Source organism: Nyctereutes procyonoides, unplaced genomic scaffold (assembly GCF_905146905.1).
Source record: "Nyctereutes procyonoides isolate TBG_1078 unplaced genomic scaffold, NYPRO_anot_genome, whole genome shotgun sequence".
Lineage (NCBI taxonomy): Eukaryota > Metazoa > Chordata > Mammalia > Carnivora > Canidae > Nyctereutes > Nyctereutes procyonoides.
This window is the reverse complement of record NW_026575034.1, coordinates 18,362,800-18,386,226: the sequence shown is the minus strand read 5'-3', so window position 1 is coordinate 18,386,226 and position 23,427 is coordinate 18,362,800. Positions and strand designations below refer to the sequence as shown.

General features: G+C 41.0%; 1 protein-coding gene across 2 annotated transcripts; it reads right to left on the bottom strand.

Moving 5' to 3' along the window:
* Nucleotides 1–710: 710 nt before the first annotated feature.
* NRIP3 (nuclear receptor interacting protein 3) lies at nt 711–22,241 on the bottom strand. Of its 2 annotated transcripts, XM_055317552.1 has the most exons (8): nt 22,137–22,241; nt 21,523–21,683; nt 7,878–8,039; nt 7,304–7,386; nt 4,945–5,084; nt 4,235–4,287; nt 4,031–4,125; nt 711–3,736 (listed from the first exon to the last, which is right to left on the bottom strand). In XM_055317552.1, exons 1-8 carry the CDS (start codon nt 22,180–22,182, stop codon nt 3,721–3,723), a joined length of 756 nt encoding a protein of 251 aa, XP_055173527.1. In that variant the 5' UTR covers nt 22,183–22,241; the 3' UTR covers nt 711–3,720. The 2 variants fall into 2 exon arrangements, with proteins under 2 accessions (XP_055173527.1, XP_055173528.1); XM_055317553.1 differs by lacking the exon at nt 22,137–22,241 and having other exon boundaries at nt 21,523–21,754.
* Nucleotides 22,242–23,427: the final 1,186 nt, after the last annotated feature.

Below are 23,427 nucleotides of genomic sequence, written 5' to 3'. Positions count from 1 at the left end.
TGATGAAGTCACCCAGGTACCCCTAATTTTTTATATTTAGAATAAATGGACAAAAAAACAACAGAAAATCTTTTGAGGTGGAATGGTAATATAATCTAAGTAGTAATGGAACTGTAATTCTAGATTTTGATAACCACTGTCATAGCCAAGGAATGAATGTTTCCTGTTGACTCTTTAATCATACTGTTTAAATATTATGATATTAATACTTAAAAGGTAATTTTCTATCATCTGTAAAATGCATTTATTTGAAATGTCATTTAGACAATGGCTTTAACTATATATTGAGTCTCATTCAATAAAACTTTCCCTTCCAAAACCTATCCTATTTGTTTTAACTAAATATGTCTCTTTCTAGAAGAAATATTCTCTTACACACTTCTGACCCACCATAAAAAAATGTTCTTATATACTGTTAAATCTTTAAGGGACTACCATATGCCAACCACTTTACATTTGATACTGTGTAGTAAGTTACAAAACAAAGCTCTGTTTTGTAAATTACAAAACAAAGCTCAGAGAGATTCACTAATTTGCCCAAGGATATGCAGCAAGTAAGAGACTGCTGAAGGACTAGCAGCAATGGAAGAAAGGAGAACCTCAAAGCCTTGTGTCCAGAGGACCCTGAGAGAAACACTGAGGCAATTAGGCTATGCCTGGGCTCCTTCACTTTCCAGGGGCCCTGACGCAGAGACTTTGTCAGACAAGCACACAGAGGGGAAGATTTCACTTTATTGTTACATCAATCTCACAAATAAACCCAACACAGCCAGAAACACTGAGCAGGTAAAAGTGCCAATGTAGAGGCCTGGCAACAGAAGGAGGAAAGAATCCAGTTCATCTCCCCCATGTCTCCAGCCTGGAAAGATATTTCTATTACACAAGAGTCAGGGCAGCTGACACAATAAGCAATCCATTCCACAGACACTTTGAGCTAAAGAATAGAAAATCTTACCAGGTGGGGTCTGTGCAGGGCAAGGATATAGAAAAGTCAGAAAACATTTGTTCCTCATATAACTCAGGCATAGATATACCAAATAACAAAAACAATAGTTTTCAAACTTCCTGTATTTGAGAGGGACCTCTAATAAGGAATGAGAAGGGTACTAGTTCTATAGGATTACTCCCTGCAACTGCCGGTCTTCAGAACTCTGACCTGGGTAGACACTTTCTTCCCATATCCTGAATCAGAGGTGCCAGAGAGAATTTTCTAGGATTCTGGGAAGAACTAACCTTACTATTCACCTTGCCAGTCCCCATAAAGTGGATCAGGTACTCCCTCATGAATATCAAGGAGATATGGGCTATCAGAATAATCAACTTGGCAGCATTTAAAGACTAATGAAGCATAAGACTTCCCAGAGTGGTATTTAGACATTTTTAAGTACCTCTATAAAGCCTGGGGTTTAAAGCACAATTATTTGGTTAGTGAATTCAAATGATTTGACTATACTGAATGAGATTATGATACCCTAAGCTCATATCACCCCAACTGTTTCTATTCCAAAACTGGAAAATCACTGGCTGATTCACAGAGGCCAGAAAGATCACTAAAGGCCACCTGATCATCTCTCTGACACCATATAATCCTGAACTCAAAGGGCCAGAATTAGTCACACCTTTCCAACACCTTAGAATTCCTGGCCTCACTTGGTCCAGACGGAATCCAAATAAGGATAAACTAGGCCAAGGAACTTCCAAGATGCCTCACTCGTGGCCAAGAGGCAAGGCTTGGAGTTTTCAACCTGGGGAAAAAGGGGTGAAGTATTTCAACTCAGTCTTAGGATAAAGAGCAGGCCAAAGTAGTGTGCCATGATAAGTAGAGCAGGAGAGTGGAGAGGCCTCAATGGAAAGGCACAGGCTCCCCCTCCCAGGAAAAACTGGGGTGAATTTGGAGGGGGCACTAAAGGCTGATAAGCTGGGGTCACCCCTGCTGAAGTTCAGACATGGCCTTCCCTGTTGTGTCTGTGCTTAGTTTTCCATCTTGCTTCTACTATAGAGGCTGGTAGGGAGTCTGGGGGTGACCCCAGGCTATGGTATGGTTGCTTAGCTATTCAAATGAGGGTTACCAAGTTTCTAGGAGCTTCTGTAAGTCTAAAAACATTCAGAGTTCCAAAGAGTTGTTTGATAGAGGCAGTAACTGAACTCTTGACGAGATTGTTGGTGGGACCTGGCAAAATTCAAAGTGGGATCGATTAAATACTCTGGAAACTACTGCTATGAGCCAAGGGTAGACTTGGAATCTCTTAAAAATATATTCACAGCTGATTATTTTTCTGATTTCTCCCTGTACCTCTACAACCAAATTGAAGGGGAGATTTCATTACAGGTATCTGCATCCCAAACCTGACACCCCAACAAAAAAAGCTTTAAGAAACCCCTATGATCTCTAACATTTTGAGAAGGGTCAGCAGACATTGGGCAGCCAGAAAAAGTGATCCTTAACACTGTCAGCTCCTGCCCTGCTTCTTTCTTTGAAGTAGAACAAGGCTGAAGAGTTTCCCAACCCTCAGTTCCCTGTCAGGAAATTCTTTTCCTGACTTCCACTGCAGAAAGGTTTCCATAAGAGGGACTTCCACTTCCCACCAACGGGATTCTACACAGTACTTCCTTCTATTCTGGATCTGCTTGGATTTTTTCATCTCCTTTCCCTATTCCTATCCTTATCCCAGCTACTTGAGTCCATGGCAGACAAAAAACAGGCTGGGCAGAAATAGTGAATAGATCTTAGGGTATTAATGTCTAGGAGTCATCCCCAGGTTATTTACCAAAGCCTTCAATTCCATCTCAGAAAGTGATTAATGTTCTTTCATCTCTGGTTCCTTCCCTCTTCTCCCCTTCAAGAAGTTCAAGGTGAGAGGCCGTCTCATTCATTTTTGTACCCTCAGCTTTTAGGTGCCAAAATAAAGTCCTAAATATGACAATTTAGGGCAGAGACTTTTAGTGGACTTAGCACACAGGAGGGAGGGCTACCCAGATCCTCCTGGCATCCATCTCCAAAGCAGATTCCTCCCCTACCTTGCTTTTTATAAACCCTCACTTCTTCACCTTTCTCTCAAGGTCTGAAGTCAAAAGCAGCAGCATGGGAGAATGAATATAGCCTTGGCTCGTCAAGTCTAAGTTCTAGGTTCCTCTGCCACTGACTTAGTATTAACAGCTTAGAAATTCACTTGCCTCTCTGGACCTATAAATGAAGGAGCTGGACTAGATGATCTCTCTGGGCTCTTTCAGATAAATTTATTCTTGAGAAATCAATGAATTAATTAGAAGAAATTCCAATTCTGAGACATAGGTATCTCGCATCTCTTTGAAACAGCTGAAAGGAGGTAAAGGTCAGGTTCCTGTTTATTATACATTTTAGCTATAGGAAAAGAAGCAAGTCTATCTATGGAGAAACAGAACCTGGCAGCCCCTATATTTGACTAATAAAAGCAAATTCCTGAAGAAGCAGAAAAGTAGGCCACAAGTGAGACCTGGCAGTGTCAAAAGGTCTATAAATTAAGTGATCAGAGGAGTAAAAAACAATGGCTATAACCAGATAAGATCTCTAAGCATGGACTAAAGTCTAGAGAGGTCTGGGTGGGAAGGAGCCCCTGGAGCTTCTATTAGAGGGAAGGACTTGGTCCACAGCAAGTTGCTACTGCATTTGGATCAAACCCAGTTTTCTCAATCTGTCAACCTGGTATGTGTGCATACGTGCAGACATGCTGCAGTCTGTAGTTATGCTTCTGAAGTGCTGAAATGAGAAAGAAATAGAAGAAATGATACCAAATTCAAAGAAATTAGGTTGAAGGTAAGTACGATTTTAGTTTAAAAGCTACTTATTTCCCTCACCACTCTGTGCAGTATCATCACTACTTACTAGAATGTGGGCTATAGAGTTTTATAGGGTGGTGAACTCTAGGGGTTGGGGATGGTGTACTTGTGGTAAGACTGAAGGACAAAGGAACCCAATATCCTACATGAATACCCCTCTACTTAATGACAAATGGATTTTACTGGACCTGACCTTGTCTTCAAGGGTACTTACTTGTCTTCATTCAAGGAAATTGTCTCCACAAAAGGGATTTCTTCTTTGTCTGTCTTCCCCATGATCAGCCGGTGCTTATCCAAATTTATGATGCACTAAAAACAAAGGAGAATCATTGGTCACTGTCAGTGATCCCACTGTCAATGGCTAAAGGACCCCTGTCTCAGAGAGTAAGTATCAAAGAGAAAGTAGAGTCAATCCTACCTTAAGGGATCGGAGAGTCTGGAGACCAAGGGATATATTTTTCTCATTGTCCTCTAAAAAAAAAAATTAAGATTCAACTATTCCTATGCTGGTTTAGAAGTCAGCCTTATCACTGTTGGTTTCTATCTAATCTTCCTTCCATCCATCCATTCATCCATCCTTCCATCCATCCATCCAATAAACATCTGCTGAACATCTACTATATTAAATAATTTTCCTGTTCCCAGATCATTACGGTTAAAAGGTAATAGAGCCAAGATTCAAACCTAGGACAAAACCCGGAATTTAGAGTAGTCTAGAGTAGAGTACATAAGGGAAAATATAGGAGATGATGGGAAGTTATCAAGTGATTTATGGCAAAGAAGCAAGGGGATCTTGCCCTCTATTTCCAGCGAGTGCAGGGAAAGCTCTTAGGAGCCACCTTCACTGGCACACAAAAATGTTTGTTTCTTACCCCTTACACGTTTTGTTTGTTTGTTTGTTTGTTTTATATATACTGAATCACAACTCCTTTTTCTTAGTAATTCTCAACATGTCTTGAATCTGGTACTTTGGAGAGTAAAAATTGGGACAAGTCTATAGTACAGAAAAATGGAAAATTGGGATTTTGAAGAAGTCAATATTTACAGGCATGAGATTACAGGCATGAGCCAGGCATGAGGGGGGGTTTACAATAGGGGTCCATAGGTCTAGTTCTCAATTCTACTCACCAACCACAGCTGCTGGACAGTCCAGGCGGAGGGAGCCCAGTGTGATCACCAGGTGCTCAATCTGGCCCACTACTTTAAGATGCCGGGGTAGAGAAAGCTTCTCTCCTTCATGTTTGTGAGATCTGACATGCTCCTTGAGTCTGCACCAGAGAGGGAGATATTAGAATCCCCTTGACAGAGGCTTCTGATGGAATCTGGCAATGTCCACCTTATGACCCCCATTTGGACTTTTCCATGAATTTCCTGGGATTAATTTACCAAAAAAAAAGTGCTAAGCAGCCTATACTTCTTGTTTCAGAACTTTGTCCTACATATGCCAGGGGATTTTTTTTTTTTTAAAGGAAAGATTCAGTTCCTATTCTCAAAAAGCTATGTCACTATCTGCACTGGTGAAAAAATGAAAGTCTATACACTCAGAAAATCCTATTCTGCATCCTAACATCCCCACCTATACGCAAGGCAATTTAGTTAACATGTCCTTTTAATCATGTGTGGGTAAGGGAACTCAGAAAGGGCAGGGGTTTGTCCTAATTTTAGAAGATGCTTTTGTTTGGTGTCTAATTTTCTCTTTGCCTTTTCTGTTTCAGTTTATCCTCATCAGTTAGTCTTTGGCTATAAGGTTAGTGGAGGCTGGCACTTATTTGGTAAGTGCATCAAGATATTGACATTGACATCAGCAAGGAAGATCACGGAGAAAAGTCCTAATTAATTTAACTTGTCTCTGCAGGGGAGGAAGGAAAGGAACAGTACTCAGGTTTCACACAGTTATATAAGCTGATTGGAACAGCCAGCACCCAAGCTATCATGGGTTGGTGGATTAAAAGCTTAATTACGGACTTTCTGTGCCAATACTTCTGCTTTACTCCATTTCCTCTCTTTTGGTGTGATAGCTCATCCAAAAGAAAAATAATTGCAGTTTTACAGATGGTTATTAATTCCTTTGGAATCATGCACGCTGCTGCCTAATTATGCACCAGGACATTATTAGTCTTTCTGGAACCATCATGTTGCACTATATCTCATCTCTTCACCACATAAGAAAGCTCAGGAATTTTTCCTACAAGAGCACTTGTGTCCTAGACTCCTCCCACCAGCCTAAATAGCAGTGTACAAAACCCAAAGAGCCAGCCTCAAAGAGTCACGGTGGTGGTAAGGGGTGAGGACAGGGTAGAAACAAGAAGGAACAGATCAGGCGGCAGAGATCACTAATTATATAAACTGAGCCTTGTTCAAGTCCTACCTAAGAGTTATGAACATCTTGAAAGCAGCTTAGAATGAACCATTACATCTACCCTAGTGATTATTTCAATACAGAGATTAAGCTAGGGAATGATTTGTTGTTCTTAGGCCTAGAAGAGTGGAAAAGGACATTGGGTTGATCCTTCTAGTTCTGAGCTAGACCCTAGAGCCCATCTGGTACTTAGAAGGGAAGAAAAGGAAGAAGACATAAAAGTACCAATTGACTGAAAAAAAGAAAGATACAAAATAGGCTTTCTCTGATGAAAAGAAGAAGAACCCAATTCTAACTGTTAAACAACCAAAGACATTTAATATATGAGGTATCTGCTGCACACCCGATCCCCGCAGGGGCAGCAGTAATATTTGTTTTTACATGTTCTTTTAGAGAGGAAAGGCACTAAGAAACTATTAGTTGGGACGCTTGGGTGGCTCAGCGGTTGAACATCTGCTTTTGGCTCAGGGCGTGATCCTGGAGTTCCGGGATCGAGTCCCACATCGGGTTCCCTGCATGGGGCCTGCTTCTCCCTCTGCCTATATCTCTGCCTCTCTCTCTGTGTGTCTCTCTCATGAATAAATAAATAAAATCTTTTAAAAGAAAAAAACTATTAGTTAATCATGCCTCCAATGGCTCAGGCCCAGCAGCAATAGCCATCCTATTCTAAGTTCTGACTGATGCTTCTTGGGGTAGGCAGTATGGCCTCCAGAAGGATCCTGAGCTAAGACGAACCATGTCCCTGCTTTTACTCATCTGAAGTATACCAACAAGACTGCTCCTTCTAATTTGTTATCTTTGCAGAGCACATATCAGGATCAGGGCTTGGCTAACAATGAGCCAAGGATCTCACATTCTCTCATTCCAGAGCCCAAAGGTCTTTGTTCAGAACTTAATAGGTGGGAGTTAATGGACGACCTAATGCTTTCCTGATTCCCTGATTTCTCCCAGGTGCCTAAAATCCTACCATCCCCTCCCCAACTAAGGACTAATTCCAGTTGATATGTGAACTCTACATACTTCTCTTGGAGCTTTGTTAGAGACTCTCACCATCTCTAACCTCAAAAATAGATCCAGACAAAGAATGCATTAGCTTCTGACTCTCACCTAGCACAAGTGGCTACTTACCCCAGTCTATCCACACAGGCTGAAGAGATGAGATTATATTGACAGCCTGTGTCAACCAAGGCTTTCACATCCTTTCCAGCACACTGTGGAAAGAAACATAATGTTCAGCAGGAGCCAGAGAAGCAAAAGGGAAGGGAGCAAGCAGCAGATGTCATATGAAAGGCTGGGCTGGAGAGCATCTCACAATTATGGGTTGATAATGTCTCATCTTTAAACACTACTGAGTCTCCTTTTAGGAGCCTTTCTCCTGCTGAATCTAGAGTGGACAGAGGATTCCAAAGGACTTCGGCTGTTTAATTCTATATACCAAGTAGCTCTTAATCATGTGTGCGTGTGTGTGTGTGTGTGTGTCAAACATCCTTTTGCAAATTTGATGAAAGCTTTGGTCCTTTTTCCCATAAAAGTGTACATGCATAAAAATATTACATATACTTCCTGTAAAACTCACTTATGAATTCTATGATAAGACCCATGCTCTATATACTTTGGAGGAGAGAGCCCCACTATGGGAATCACAGTGGGCCCAAATCCTACTTTCCAGAAAACCCTGGAAAAACTATTCTCAGAACATTACCTGGCAAGAAACCAAAATCATGTCATCATCATCAGACTTCTTTAGTCCCTCAGACTTAGCCTGATTCAGTTTGTTGGTCTTGGAGGCCCAAGGCACACGACTGCTTCGAAGTTTAGACAGGTTGGTTTCCATGAGGCGCCTCTGCAGGATGTTATGAGGTTGCTTGAGGAATAGAAATCAGAAGATTCTTAGTGACAAGTCATTTCCCCTTTTTCCCATTGTTCCCCAGGTACCACAGAAATAATGAAGAAGCCTCACATAACTGAGCTCTACCTTTGCTTTTTATTTATTCTTACTTTAAGCAGAGACTTCATTGGAATTACCAGAGCAGGTACTATAAATGAATTTGTAGTAGGCTACCCTGAATGAATGAAAGAGCAAGTGGGACACTGGAAAATGTGGTTAGGGACAGTGAATATAGCTAAAGAGAACTGAGGAACCCTTGGGATTTGGATTACCTTGACCTGCTATCTCTCCTCCTCTTACAAGGGCATTTCAGGAGAAAAATGACCCTGTGAAATAAATGTATCCTCCCAGGTAACTTACAGAAGTGGCAGTTCATTCTCACAGACCAAAGAAACCTACCCAGTACTGGCTATCAGAAGCTCTGCCCACTTCTATTTCAAGTCTCACTCCCTTACAGTCTCATCTTTTGGACCTAGTCTGCATATACCTTGGTGGCCTGACTCTCCTGTGGACTGAGTAACCCATGGGGTGGCTGGGGTGAGAAGAGAGGAATTCATACCTGCTGAGCAATCCTCTCAGGAGACACACTTTGGAACCTGAAGAACCCACAGGAATAATCCTTCCTAACATCCTCTGGACCTCATGAAGCATAATGCAACTCTTATTATCCATTCTTCCTCTCTCCAGTGGGCCAAAAAGTGGGAATATAAAAGGGGCAGAGACTGACCAAGAAACAGGAGGCTTAATTAGATTTTAAATCTATGCCAGGATACCTAATGTCAGGAGGCAGAATGAAGAATGTGAACTCAAGTCTGCTCTTTGACAGAACTTAGAGTTCATAGGGCAAGCCATATCCATGTTCTGCTCTTTCTATGCAAAGTGGCTTCTAGAAAATATGTTACCTCATGATAAGGACTTATTTGACCCGAGGAATTTCTATACAGAAGCATCTTATTCTCAATTTACAGTAATACTTAAAATCTCTCAAAGAAAAGACTCCAAGTTTCTATGTAACACATACCAGATGCCTCTTAATTTTAGAGGTGGGGGGGCGAAAAATCACTCTTAGAAGTTCAGAGCCTAGAATTTTCCTAGGAAAGGGGCAGAACTAGTTAAGGTCTTCATTATCTACCACCTTACAATTTCTGAGGCAGAATGGAGTCAGAGCCATGACTCACTGTAACCCTGGTGAGGTGAAGAAATGGATTCCCAAAATACACAGATTCTTGGCAAAGCAGATTCTAAATTAGTATCCTTGGGAAAAGGGGAGAGAGAGAGGCACTTAAAAGAAAATGAGAGCTTCTTAACTTGATAAGGAGCTAGAGGAAGTGCTAACTCTGTCAGATTTCCTGGGAGAATGCTTTGCTCCTCAAAAGAAACAGAAATTCTTCATTCTTATCTCCCTTACTAATAAGCCTGGATTCCTAGCTCAAGTCATATTAAAGCAGGGTGTTTGCTCCTGTCAAGGCCATACTCAGCAGAACCAACTGAATTTGTAGAACTGTAAGCTGAATTTGTAGAACTGTAGATTGGAAGGGACTTCAAAAACAAATAAATAAAAGCCCTCTTCACTGAAAATTTGGATTTTCCTTCTATATCAGTCTTGCTGAAATGGCTTTACCTCACTACTCTTAATCTTTCAACAGAGTCTAATCATCACTGGACAGATGAGGCACATGAGGAAAAATCTGAAATTGTTTTCCTTGAAGTCATCTCCCTTCTGAATTTTCCTCCTTCTCTACTGAACCCCTCCTTGGGCTATAAAACATACTCAAAGAAAATATAAAAATATATTGGGGAGAAAACTCCACGTAACCTCAGACCTTGCCTCCTCAACTCTTCAGCCTGCTCTAATCACATCCTTGTCTTAAATGGTCTATTTTTTAAAAAAGCCAAAAACTTCCTGATATCCTGTATTTTCTTCATTGAGATTACTTCTGACCCCACAACATCAATAAAAATCTAATTTCCAAATCTGGTAGCTATTTTTCAGCCTTCATTTTCCTTGACCTCTCTAGGGCATTTGACCCTGCTGCTGACAATTCCTTTATTTGTTCTTTTCTTTAGTAACCAAAAAAGTTTCAAACATAATACATGCTCAGTGAAAAGATTCAAATATCACTGAAGTATACAAAATCAAATGGGAAAGCTTCCCAACTTCTTAACCTTTTTTCAGTCCCACTCCCTACAAATAACCACCATTAAATTTAGAAGTATATCCTTCCAAAAATATTAGTATATTTGTAAACATACACAAAAATAGAATCATACTATAACACTGTTCCAAAACTTTCTATTTTTGTTTAATATATGAAAGACATTTTTCTATGTCAGTACATAAAATTCTTTGTTTATTTTCACAACTAAAAGTATTCATAGTATAGTTCAGGAGCTGAAAATTCACAGCCAATAAACCCATATGAACCCCAGAATATTTTTCTTTGGTCATTTTATTATGCTTACATGTTTTAAATGACAGTGTAAATGCATATTACCTCTTCTCCCAACCAAAATTTCACTAAAATCATGGTCAAGGAATAAGAAAGGCCTAAACATAGAAGAACAAAAGAACAATAAAGGGAACAACAATAACAAAAAAGGAGAGACCAAATTTTGGAATCTGAGCAGAAAGAAAAATGGTAACTGACCTAAGAGTAAAGAAAGCTAAGTACTTCACACTATTCTACTTCACACTATGCTAGAGCAGTAAAGACTGCCAGTTTTTCACCAAAATCCATGTTCTCCTATTCTTTTTGTATTCTAGATTTCTAGACTATGTTTCCCAGCCTCCTTTATAGTTAGGCATGGCCAGAGGACTGAATTGTAACAAACAGAATAAGAGGAGAAGTGACATATCACTTCTAGACCTGTCCCATAAAAATGTTCTGTGCACACTCCACTCTTTTCCTCTTCCGACTGGTTAGAATGGAGATGAGCCTTAGGGTAACCTTCTTGGAGGTCACATGTTGAAGACAGAAGAGCCACTGTCAGCCTAGGTCCCTAAGTGACTACATGAAAGAGGGCTGTTACTTAAGAAAAAACCATTATGTTTGAGCTATTATGTATTTTGGGTCTAGCTACAAAAGTAGTTTTCCTATTCAAACTAAAACTCTGAAAAGGCTAAGAAGTTAGAGGTATTAGAACCTCTACAGTTAAAGGATGGGAAATAGATTATTATAAAGCCTGCATAAAACTCCCACTTGACCCAGACAACTGGGAAGTATGCCAAAAGTATTCTTTTTGAAATAGTAAATCAAAAGACTCTGGTTGGTTAATAGTTTGTCTAAGCTTAGAAATTATGTACTGTCGATTTCTAGAACAGCTAACGGTGAGGATGGAGTGCACACTAATCAAGAGCTGAAGGATATGGGTTTAAAGATCAAAAAAACCCACACAGAGCCTCATATAGTGAACGAAAAAAGATCCACAACAAGATTTCACATCACTCTGAATTTCTGGAATATTATCAGTGGCACAGATTCCAAGTTTCCAAAGAGAAAAAGATGATGCAAATACAAAGGATTAGGAATCAGAATGGCATAGGACAATTTAATGGTAATAATGGAAGCTAAAAGACAATGAAATAATACTTTTTAAAAATCTGACAGTGCATAATTTCTTAACCTAGCCAAACTGTAAATCAAGACTCAGGAAAGTTATTTCCCATGCATCCTCAAAAAGCTACTGAAGGATATGCTATGCTGAAGTGAGGGAATACAATGAACAAAGAAAAAATCATAGGGTCCAAGAATAAAGGATTCAATAGAGAGGAGAGGTAAAGGACATTTTGATATTGGCACTGAAAGAAAAATCTAGAATATAGGATGTGTAGCAGGCCTTGAGAGCAACCAGTCCAAAATGAAAATGGAGGATGGAGTGCTCCAGGAAGGATGTCTCCAAGAAAAAGGAGATGGACCTGCTAGATCATCTACAGTTGTAAGGTTATCGGGGGGAGACTTAAGTTTTACACAGAAAATAACTAGGCAATTATTAATTTAAAGAAAAATAAATATTTGTATAAGAAAGGAAATAGAGTACATTATTTGACCCAGCTGTGAATAATATGAACATAGAAATAACAACGTTAGCAGTAAATGCTGATTGGACCCCAAACAGTTACTTAACAATATTAGTATAATCGGAGAGAGGACATGATAAAGAGGTGTAAGAGAATTAAACCCTTACCTATCATAGTAGAAAATCAATAGATAATGGTAAAATCTGTAAGTCAAGAAATAGTAGTATCACCATTTACCTAGAATATATGGAGATCCCTAGCACAAGGAATAGTCTAATTTTTTAAAGTTTTAAATTATATACATGTATTTTTTAATAAAAATAAACATTAAATGAAAATATATACCTCATACATTAGGAAAGTATTCAGCCACAATAAAAGCCAACTTAAAATGGCTTAAATGAAAGTGTATTTTTTTCTTATATAACAAGAAGCCTGGAGGTAGGCAGATGCTGGCAATAATTCAGTAGTTGTTAAAACTACTATTAGTAGTTGAAATTGTTAAATTTCAGGGCTACTGTCTCTGTACTCCCCTCATGGTCATATGATGAATGCCCCAGCTCCAGGTATTATTACATCAACATCTGAGGAAGGAGGAAGGGACTATGAGCCATCTATCCCTTTTATCAGGAAAACAAAAGCTTTCCCAAAAATTCCTCAGTATTTTCCCTATATCTTTCTTGGTCAGAATTAGCATGTCCAGTCTTAACTAAAAGAGAGGTTGGGAGAGAATTCAGCTTTTCTAATCTCTAGAGAGAAGTCAGGCAGGTACAAAAGTGCTGAAAATGGCTGATGATTTAACTATCTAATAGTGTCAGCCAAATTGTGGAAAGACCAAAGTGTGTGTGTGTGTGTGTGTGTGTGTGTGTGTGTGTGTGTACACAATGTAACCTAGGCAGGTATAATGTAAGGACATCCTATAGCCACCTTGGCACCGGTTTTCTTACATCTAATCTACTTTCTGCATTTTGTTTTATTTTTTTCTTTTCAAGTTTTTATTTAAATTCTAATTACTTAACATATATAGTAAAATTGATTTCAGGTGTAGAATTTAGTGATTCATCACTTACATGTAACACCCAGTGTTCATCACAACAGATGCCCTCCTTAATTCCCATCACCCATTTAGCTCACTACTTTCTGCATTTTATTTTATTTTTTTAAGATTTTATTTATTTATGAGAGAGAGAGAGAGAGAGAGAGAGAGAGAGAGAGAGAGGCAGAGACACAGGCAGAGGGAGAAGCAGGCTCCATGCAGGAAGCCCGATGCGGGACTTGATCCTGGGTCTCCAGGATCAGGCCCTGGGTCGAAGGCGGTGCTAAACCACTGAGCCACCAGGGCTGCCCCTACTTTCTGCATTTTAAAGCACATCCTCTACAGACATCTGAGTTTGAAGTACAAATGTACCCCAATTTAACTATTTAACTACTAATAGACATTTAGATTGTTTCCACATGTCTGTTATTAGAAAGAATGCTATAATAAAACTAACTCAACACTCCATTTTTCTTGACATTCTCTTCCACTGGCTTCTAAAATCACCTTTCTGTCTATTCACCATCTCTTTTACTGGTTCCTTTGCCTCTGCTCATTTCTTAAATCATCACTCTGTCTTTGGTCCTTTTCTCGTTGTACATATCCTTTCAAGGAAACCTTATCTACTTTCATTGCATAAATTACTATCTTTCTGATGATGACTCTATCTTATGCCCAGACCTCACTTTTGAGTTTTAGAGACACATAGATCCAGTTGCCACTTTGAACTTTCTACTTAGATATTCTACAGGTACTTTCAAACTTAACTTGTCCCACTGATCTTTCTCACAAAACCTGCAATTTCTCCCTTATTCCCTATCTTGGTGAGTGAAACTATGCCTCTTTAACACCTTATATTTATATATCTCTCTCTCCGTTTCTACTGTTATTGCTAAATTCAAGCAATCTCCTAAAAGATACCTTCATGGTCTCCTTACCCTACAGTGATTCTCTTGCCAGCTATATTGAACACAAAATCTTCAATTTAACATTTAAGATATTCCACTAAGTACCACTCATCCTCCTTCCCAATCTTATCTGTATCCCTCCATGAAGACTTTCTACCTTCAGCAAAATGACCAGTTGTCACATACAGCCTTGGGCAAATCACTAATCTTACCAGGTATTACTTTCTCAAACTTTGCTTTCTTTATCAGTAATAAAATAAGGTTGAGCTCCAAAATCCTATTCACTTTTAACATTCTGGTTCATTCGCTTTCCACCAACTGTAAAATGTCACCACCACACACCCATTCATTCTTGTTTCTTCTAAAACGTAACTGGAATTGATCTACTTCTCCCCATCTTTACCTCCAGTCTGATTAAAGCCACCATCATGTTTTTCTTTTATACTGACAGAAAAGTTTCAAAGTTTGTTAGACCTTAAAAATGCAATGTAACTTTAGTTGTCCTCATCCTCTAAGTTTTATTTTAAATAATGTAATTTTTTTAAAAATTGAGGACTAATTACATTATACACAGATTAAAGGTATATGACATGATTTCATATTCATATATACTGCAAAATGTTTACCACAATTAGTTAACATCTATAACCCTACATCATTACAATTTTTTTCTTTTTTCTTATAATGAGGACTTTTAAAATCTACCTTCTTAGCGACTTTCAAACATGTACCATTTGTACCATTTGGCCACCTTCATCTACTAGGCCCCCTGCCCTCCAGCAACCACCAATCTGTTCTCGTTATCTATGAACTTGGTTGTTGTTTGTTTTGTTTTTTAGATTCCACATATAAGTGAGATCATATGGTATTTGTCTTCGTCTGACTTATTTCACTTAGCATAATACCCTCATGGTCATCCATGTTGTCACATATGGCAAGATTTAATTCTTTTTTATGGCTGAATATTATATATATATATATATATATATATATATATATCACATTTTCTTTGTCCATTCATCTACAGATGGACACCAAGGTTGCCTTCATATATATATATTTCTTGGCTCATCATTCCTTATCTGACCTGCAAAAAATTCCTAACTTGCCTTCTGCCTCTTCTTTCACCCTTCTCCAATTCACTCTCTACATAGCAACTAGGGTGAGTTTTAAAAAATATAGATTAGGTAATACATTTCCTTACTAAAAACCCTTCAATGGCTTCCTATTTTTCTTTGAACAAAATTCAAACTTCTTACCGTGGTCTATATGGTTCTACATCATCTGATCCCTGTCAATTTCTGCAACCTGCATCTATATACCATATACATGCCACACTCCCTTTACTCATCCACACCTCCTTGCTCAAAAACTCTTTCCCATTCCAATGCCTTTGCACTTGCTATTCTCTCTCCCTGAAATGTTCTCCCACTAACATTTCAAATAGTTAGCTTGCTCTCGACATGAGTCTCAGCTCAAATGTCAATTCATCAAAGATATCCTCCCTGCCTGTACTATTTGAAGTGAGTACTGCACTACTTTAATTATTAATATATCCCACTATTTCTTTCATAATAATTATAAGTTATTTTGCTTACTTATGTGTTTACTATTTCATTCCTCCACTATCCATTGTTAATTCCACAAGGGCAGTGACCTTAATTGTCTTGATCACGACTATATCCTTAGCTCTTGATATAATATGGAATGAACAAATTCCTACTCTTTACTTCTTCAAAAAGCCTTTCTTGATTAGTATCACCTAGTTCTTTCTTTCAGAATCCCTTTAATACTTACACATTATGCAATTTGTACTACTTACTTTCCCACTCCTTGACTATTGCTTTGTAAATTTACTTAAGTGGTTTATTTTTATGTTTATTGAAATACTGGCTTTCCAAGAATTGTCTTCTACTTTCCTGATGTCCTTCAAAATACACGTTAGTAATTAGCTAGAAAGTACTACAGGCTCTCTGGTAATCTTTTGGACATACTTCTCAAGTCATCCTCCTCAAAGGGATCTTGCTTTATGCTTTACCTCAACAAAGTAACTACTAACCTCAGCAGTCCCTAGTTCTCTACTGTTGCTGATATGTATAAACCCTAATCAGGGATTAGGCATTTAAAATTTAGCAGCAAGCTCAGATGTGCTGCCTTCATTATCATCAGGAGCTTCTTGAAGGAAATGGGTTCTGTGGGCAGTGCTGTATTCTGGGTAGAAACAGCTGAGTTTCCTCAATCTGGCACCCAATATGCTTAAATATCCCTTCTAATCAGGCTGTAGAGTGGGAAGAAAAGTGAGGTGAGAGGAAGTAGATTATACTGTGAGAATGCCACAAAATCATGATTTGAGCAAGAATTTCCAAGGCCTGTTTCTCAATCCCTTTGAGAACCTGAACCTAGACAGGATCAAACTAATGGAATTTCGTGGTCAGGAGAATAGACCAGACTGGAAAATAGGGAAATGACATAAGTCTACCTTCCTTGTAGCATTTACTCCCAGAGGAGAAATCCAGGTTTCTAGCTAGCAATAGAATAACAACTAGAACCACTTTGAAATAGGGGTTAGCAAATATAGTCCACTAGCCAAATCCAGCCTGATGTCTATTTTTAGAAATAAAGGTTTACTGAAACACAATGAACCCCACTCATTTACTGTCTATGGCTGCTTTTGCACTACAATAGCAGAGTCAAGTAGTTGAAAACGGAGACTGTTTGGACTGAAAAGCTGAAAATAGTTACTATCTGGTCCTTTACAGAAAAAGTTTGCCAATCCTTGCTTAGAGTAGTGTTTAAAATATATGCTTTACAGAATTAGACCTAGAAATACAGAGAAGAAACTGATGGTTGCCAGGGGGAGGGGTTGGGAAGGGTGAGCAAAATGGGTGAAGGGAAATGGGAGATACAGGCTTCCAGTTATGGAAGAAATATGTCATTGGAACAAAAAAGAAAAAAAAAAGATATTGTAAAAAAATGATATTGTAATAGTGCTATATGGTGACAGATGGTAGCTACACTTGTGGTGAGCATAACATAACCTATAGAGAAGCTGAATCACTGTGTTGTACACCTGATACCAATGTAACAATAGTGTCAACTATGTGCATAAAAATTTTAAATTAAAAAAATAAAACTGTTGAGAGAAAAACGCCACCAACCTCAAAATATGTACCTGCCAAATTATCCTTCAAAAGTGAGAAAGACTGTCTCAGAAAAAACAAGAATTGAGTAAATTTGTTGCTAGTGATATGCCTTGCAAGAAATATTAGAGTTTTTTAGGGAGAAGGAAAATGATATGTCAGAAACTTGGATCTCTATAAAGACAGGAAGTCACTGTTAAAGCAATAACTAAAATAAAACCTTTCCTTTTTCTTATTCTTAATTAATGTAACAGACAATAGTTTTTTTCAAAATGATAATAGCAACAATATATTTGATTACATATGCTTTTATATAGTATATGCTGATATGCTCTTATGCATAGGTGAAATGAGATTAGTAACAGCAATGATACAAGAGATGGGAGAAAAGAATTAGGATTATTTTGTTATTATAAATTGTTGAGGAAGGTCATGGAAAAGACATGACTGGTTGACCCATGAGTTGGGACTGTACCATCCAAGGCTCTTATCCCTACCCCTGTCCTTGGAATGTGAATTCCATTTGCCTTTCCCACTCCTAGAGGTTGCTCCAAGAACACAGCCTTGAGATAGTGATATGGTGTTGAGAACACCTGCAGGTATACGTACATGAACTTAGTCAAGGCCTTCCAACAAGCTTTTAATATTTGATAGGCAGGTACAGGGATCTAGTCATCTTAGTGCTGCCTAAGACAAGCCTCGTATGTAAGTTCCTTTTGCTCATTAAACCTGCCACCTACAAGAAAATAAAATATAAATAATAAAAGATATGCTTTAGAGTCAGGCAAAATTGAGTTCAAGTTAGTAAGAACTTTGTAGGGCATTTGTGTAGATTAAATGAGATGTCCACATGGAGCATTTAACACTGTGTCAGGTATAGAGTAAGCACTCAAATGTTGGTAAGTGTATGTTTGTGAATATGTCTTTTCCTATCTGATAATATTAGTGACCCATCAGGCCATATCCTTAGTTGTCCAGCAATAGGGAGAGTGTTTTTCTTTCCTATTTATGATTAATTCTGCTTGTAGCCAAATGCTTTAAAAAACTCACTAGAATTAGGAATGGAGGCTGGAGCAAGGATAGTGGAACACAGCAAAGGAAACTGACCATGATATGAGTGTTATTATGACAGAACTGGTGGGTTTTTTTGGTTTTGTTTTTTGTTTTTGTTTGTTTGTTTTGGGTGGGACTGTTTTAAAAATTAAGAAGTCCTTACCACAATGAAAAGAACACTTACGAAACTGGTAGCTAAGACAAAAGAAATTACAAAAAGCAAAACTCCAAAAGCAGAGATTTTTTCCTCTAGCTTCATCAACTTTTAAAAAAATAATAAATCACTTAAAATATTACTCACTCATATCTCTGATTTTTGATTCTTAATCTCATACAGAAACAAACCATCACAAAACGAAATGATCAACAAAATAAGATAATCAGACATAAGAAATAAGATTAATATCCACACTAGACTTGTAGCAGCTAACTACACACAAACAGGAATAAGACAAAGACACTTCCCTGGGGCCAAGAGAAGACCACATCTGATTGCCCATGGGTGTTCTCTGCGAATCTAAAATAAAGTTGGCCGGCTAGTATCAAATAGTGAATGGTGAATCAAATAGTGAAACAGCATGGTAAAAGGTTAATAAACCCAGGAATACAATTCTAATATAGGTCACTAGCGTGAGGAAAACAACCCAGTCTCCTCACTGGCATAAACCCCAGACTCAATTAAAACTAATTTGTCTTTTCTTATTTCTGTACCATTAACAACAACAAACACCTAATTTGTCCTTTCCCCCCATCTCTCTCTGATTCTATCCCCTCCTTTTTCTTGTTCCTCTTCCATTTAGTTTGTACTATAGACCTATTCAATCAGTTTTGGCATCCTCAGAAATTCACTTCGGTGAGAGGTAACTGAGTCAACACTGGTCTATACTACCAGATGTATCCATAAAGTGAAGCAATAGGGTACTTATTAGGTTATTTCTTAGATTGTACTGAGGCAGCAACATCAGTTCTAAGAGAGCTTAATCATGCTACCTCACCCCAGTGCACACAGCTTTCCTTTCCCTACCTCAATCTGCCTTGGTTTCTGTGACCTGTTCTAGCTCTTCTGTGCAATCATTTGCACATTAAGGTGTGAGAACAGTGAGAGAGGGATATCAAGTTCATGGCAATGGTGGCAATGGAGGTGGGAAGAGAGAAAGTGTGAACCCTAATTCAGGGTCTCACAGTAAACTGCGGTGCATCATATCCATGGCAATAACTTGCTTCTTAAGGATGTTTCCTCCTTCCAGCCTACTGCCTATGTTTTATGCTATCAGCTCCTTTGTGGCTCAACTGACACAGACTGGAGTCAGAAAAGCAGATGGAATTCTTCCTACACAGGATGAAGTAATACACAGAATGCTAAGCAGAAGGATGGAGTGGTAGTTCCTCAGGGCCAGGGAACTCTGACAGCCCAGGATAACCAAATGTCAGTCATTTCTTAAATCCAGCATAAAGGGAAGAAAAACATTCCAGATTTTACTTCTTTTTCTAAATATTCTCTCTTTATTTGTTCCTGAGGCTTCTAGGAACTAGGATTATTTTGGCCTGAAGGCAAGAAGACTTAGACCTCGTTTGCTAAATGAGTCTACACTGCTTTAAATTGAAAGAAGGGAAGAAAGAGAGTTATCTCTTTTCTTGGAATGCATTTCAGTCACTCACCACTCAGAGTGAGCATAAATTATATTGACTATCCTGTGGCTTTTGCAGAAAAACTACCTTTGAAAAAAACAGAGCAAAATAACTGGGTAGCCATCCCCTGCTCAAAAACAACTGAAATTATTTTTGTCACAATGGGTGAGGGCAAATCTGATATTAGTATCTCTGTGTTATTAGAGATACTAAGAAAAGGCAGCAGATTCAGAAGTTCTCCCTTCCATAGTCATCTGGGGCTTGAAATGGCAATTTCAGTGAACCAGGCCAACACTCTTCCTTTCCTGCCAAATTAAATATTCCCAAATCTCAAAAAGTACTGAAAAAATTATACAGAGCACCTACCTCATTTAAAAGACAATTAATGCTTCACAAGTTACTGCCCAGATGAATAAAGTGATTGTGAAATTCAAGAAAACAAGTAAACCACAAGAAAACACCAGATAGGGGCACCTGCGTAGCTCAGGTGGTTAAGCAGCTAGCTGCCTCTTCATTTTTGGCTCAGGTCATGATCCTGGTGTCCTGGAATCTAGTCTGTATTGAGCTCCACGCTCAGCAGGGTGTCTGGGTGAGGATTCTCTCTCTCTCCCTCTGCCCTCCCCCCACCCCCTACCCCCCACTAGTGCGTGTGCTCATGCCTATACTTGCTCTCTCTCTAGCAAATAAATAAATCTAAACAGAAAAGAAAACTCCAGATAAAACCACAAAGTTAAACATATATTTGGCCCAGTACCACTACAGTGACTGAAGGATGAGAGTCAAATACAGTTCTTTAAACTAGTAACCCTGAATCATTCATCCCCTCCTTGGAGAGGACAGCAAAGTGTTTGCATCCAGACCTCTAGCCCTGGAGTTTCTCCTTCTTAAAGGCGAACCCTCAAGAAACCTGCAAAAAAAAAAAAAAAAAAAAAAGCCTGCGCCAGCTTCAGCTCTAGCTCCGGACGTTGGCTGGTCAGTGAGATGGAGCAGCCTGGCTTCCTCTCTCTAGCCACTCTATGTGGGTAGGAATAAGAGTAGGGGGAGAGATGAGATAAAGAAATATTTGGGGTTCAAGAAACCTCCTTCACATTCGACCCTTTTTCTCCCCCCCCGCCCCCCAGGATGGAAGGTTAAGATAGATAAGCCCAAAAATCAAACGGAGTAGATTTTGCATAGGGGGGACTGGATTTAACAAAATCATCTGGGTATGGTGACTGCCAAGAAACCCCCCCTTCCCACACCCATTAGGAGTCACCTCTGTCTGGGTCACCGGACCGGCCAAGCAGCCCAGCCAAGCGAGGCTCAATCATGCAATCAAATTCAGTACTACGAGGAAGAATAACGGGAAGGGAAGCGACCAGAGGGCCGGAAGGCAGGACACGGTCTCCTACACAAGAAGGGAGAGGCACGAAGGGGAGAGGCAGAGCGCAAGGCAGCGAGAGCTGGTAGAGCTACGACGGAATCCGAGGGACAGTGAAGCAAGGAGAAGCTGGGCGGAGGGGAATCCGAACAGGAATAGCGAGCCAGCGGGCAGCGGCGGAGGGGCCGGGCGCGGGGGCGCGGCCGGTGACTCAGTGAAAGCGGCCGAGGGCGGGCCCGGGGAGACCGCACGGCGCGAAGGTGACCGGCCGCCGCGCGCGGGCCTCCCGAGAGGGGCGCGGCCGCGGGGGCTCACCGTGTCCTTGGACGAGCCCAGCTTCTTGAGGCCGTCCAAGGGCAGCAGGTCGGCGGAGTCCTTATGAATGAACTGCACGGCCTGTTTCATCCGGCGCTGCTGCCGCAGCGACGCCGCCTCCCGCATGTCCGAATCCTTGCGGCCGCCCTCGCTGAGGAGCCCTGAGTAGAACATCGCTGAGGCGCCCGCGGCCCAGCGACCCCGGTCGCTCCCCGCTCCCCGGCCGCCCTCAGCCTCGAGCTCCTCCCGCGCCGCGAGAGCCGCGCGCCGAGCATTTTATAGCCGAGCGTGACGTCACGGGGAGCAGCCAGTGCGCGCGCGGAGGGGCGGGGCCAGCACCGCGCGCTCCCCCCCCCCCCCCCCCCCAGCGCGCCGCTCTCCCGCGTCCCGGGCGGACCGGGCTCTCCGCGCCACGTCGGTGAAGGGAAGGGCCCGCGAGGAGGGACGCGGGCCGGACCGACTCAGAGCGCCGAGGGCCGACCAGGGCCGCTTTACCCAGCCTCCCTCCCCCGCTGTGGGTGCCCCACATCCCCTGGAGCGGGATAGGGTGTTGGGGGCCCCACGGTGGGGCGGCCTCCCCCACGCCCGCCGCGCCGCTCCCGACTCGGGCTCACCTGGCCACGCCGTGGCCGACCCGGGGATCACCGCCAGCTGAGCCATGCCCCAAATGCTTCCCTCCGCGCCCCTCCGGGAGTCCCGGCGCCTACAGCGCCCTTCAGAGTTGGGATGGCTCGGGATTTCTGCAACTTCGGGTCCGTCCCCACCCACCGGGCCACGTGACTGCGGCGGGCCTGCTGGAGCTGGCTTTCCGGGGACCCCCCCACCCCCACCGCCCTTGGCTCAGGGCACCCCCGCATCCTCACTTGGGAGCGGGGGCGCAGGGCCGGCTGGAAACCTGCGGGTCAGCCTAGGGCTGCGGCGTGGCGACGGTCCCGCCTCTGCGACTGCACGGAGTGCGGGCCCCACACCTGCTCTGCGGAACCCCTGACGGAAAAGCGAGGATGTCTCAGCCGACACGTAGGGTCACCGTGGGGGAGGGTCTTTCACTCTCCTCTTCAGCTGGTTTCCAGGAGCAATGGGAACCGGGTTTTCTTTGAGTCCTTCCTACTCTCAAGCTATTCTTTTAAAAAATAATAATAAAAAACGTCATTTTTAAAAATGTTAATTTTTTAAAAAAGATTTTATTTATTTATTCATGAGAGACACACACAGGCAGAGGGAGAAGCAGGCTCCATGCAGGGAGCCCGACGTGGGACGGCATCAGGAACTCCAGGATCATGCTCCCGGCTGAAGGCTGGCGGGAAACCGCTGAGCCACCCAGGGATCCCTAATATTTTAATTTAAATTAATTTAAAGTTAACATATAGTATATTACCAGTTTCAGGATTAGACTTTAGTGATTCATCGGTTGTATAGAACACACAGTGCCCATTACATCAAGCGCTCTCCTTAATGCCCATCTCCCAGTTACCCCATCCCTCCACCCATCTCCCCTCCAGCAACCCTCAGTTTGTTTCCTACAGTTAAGAGTCTCTCATGATTTGCGTCCCTCTCTGTTTTCATCTTATTTTATTTTTCCTTCCCTTCCTCTGTGTTCATGTTTTGTTTCTTAAGTTCCACATATGAGTGAAATCATGTGATATTTGTCTTTCTCTGACCTACTTATTTCACTTAGCGTAATGCCCTCTAGTTCCATCCATGTCTTTGCAAATGGCAAGATTTCATTCTTTTTGATAGCTAAGTAATATTTCATTGTGTACATACACAACATCTTTTTTATCCACTCATCTGTGGATGGACAGCTGGGCTCTTTCCATATTTTGGCTGTTGTGGACATTGCTGCTATAAACATTGGGGTGCATGTGCCCCCTTGAATCACTATTTTTGTTTTCTTTGGATAAATAC

What these genes read in the sequence shown, in the direction of transcription:
- NRIP3 (XM_055317552.1), bottom strand. Translation starts at nt 22,182, where the DNA reads ATGGCTCAGCTGGCGGTGATCCCCGGGTCGGCCACGGCGTGGCCAG. An exon ending in GCCTGTGTGGATAGACTGGG is followed by an intron (nt 5,085 to 7,303) that starts GTAAGTAGCCAC and finishes TCTCTGGTGCAG; the next exon opens with ACTCAAGGAGCATGTCAGAT. An exon ending in AGACTCTCCGATCCCTTAAG is followed by an intron (nt 4,126 to 4,234) that starts GTAGGATTGACT and finishes CTTTGTTTTTAG; the next exon opens with TGCATCATAAATTTGGATAA.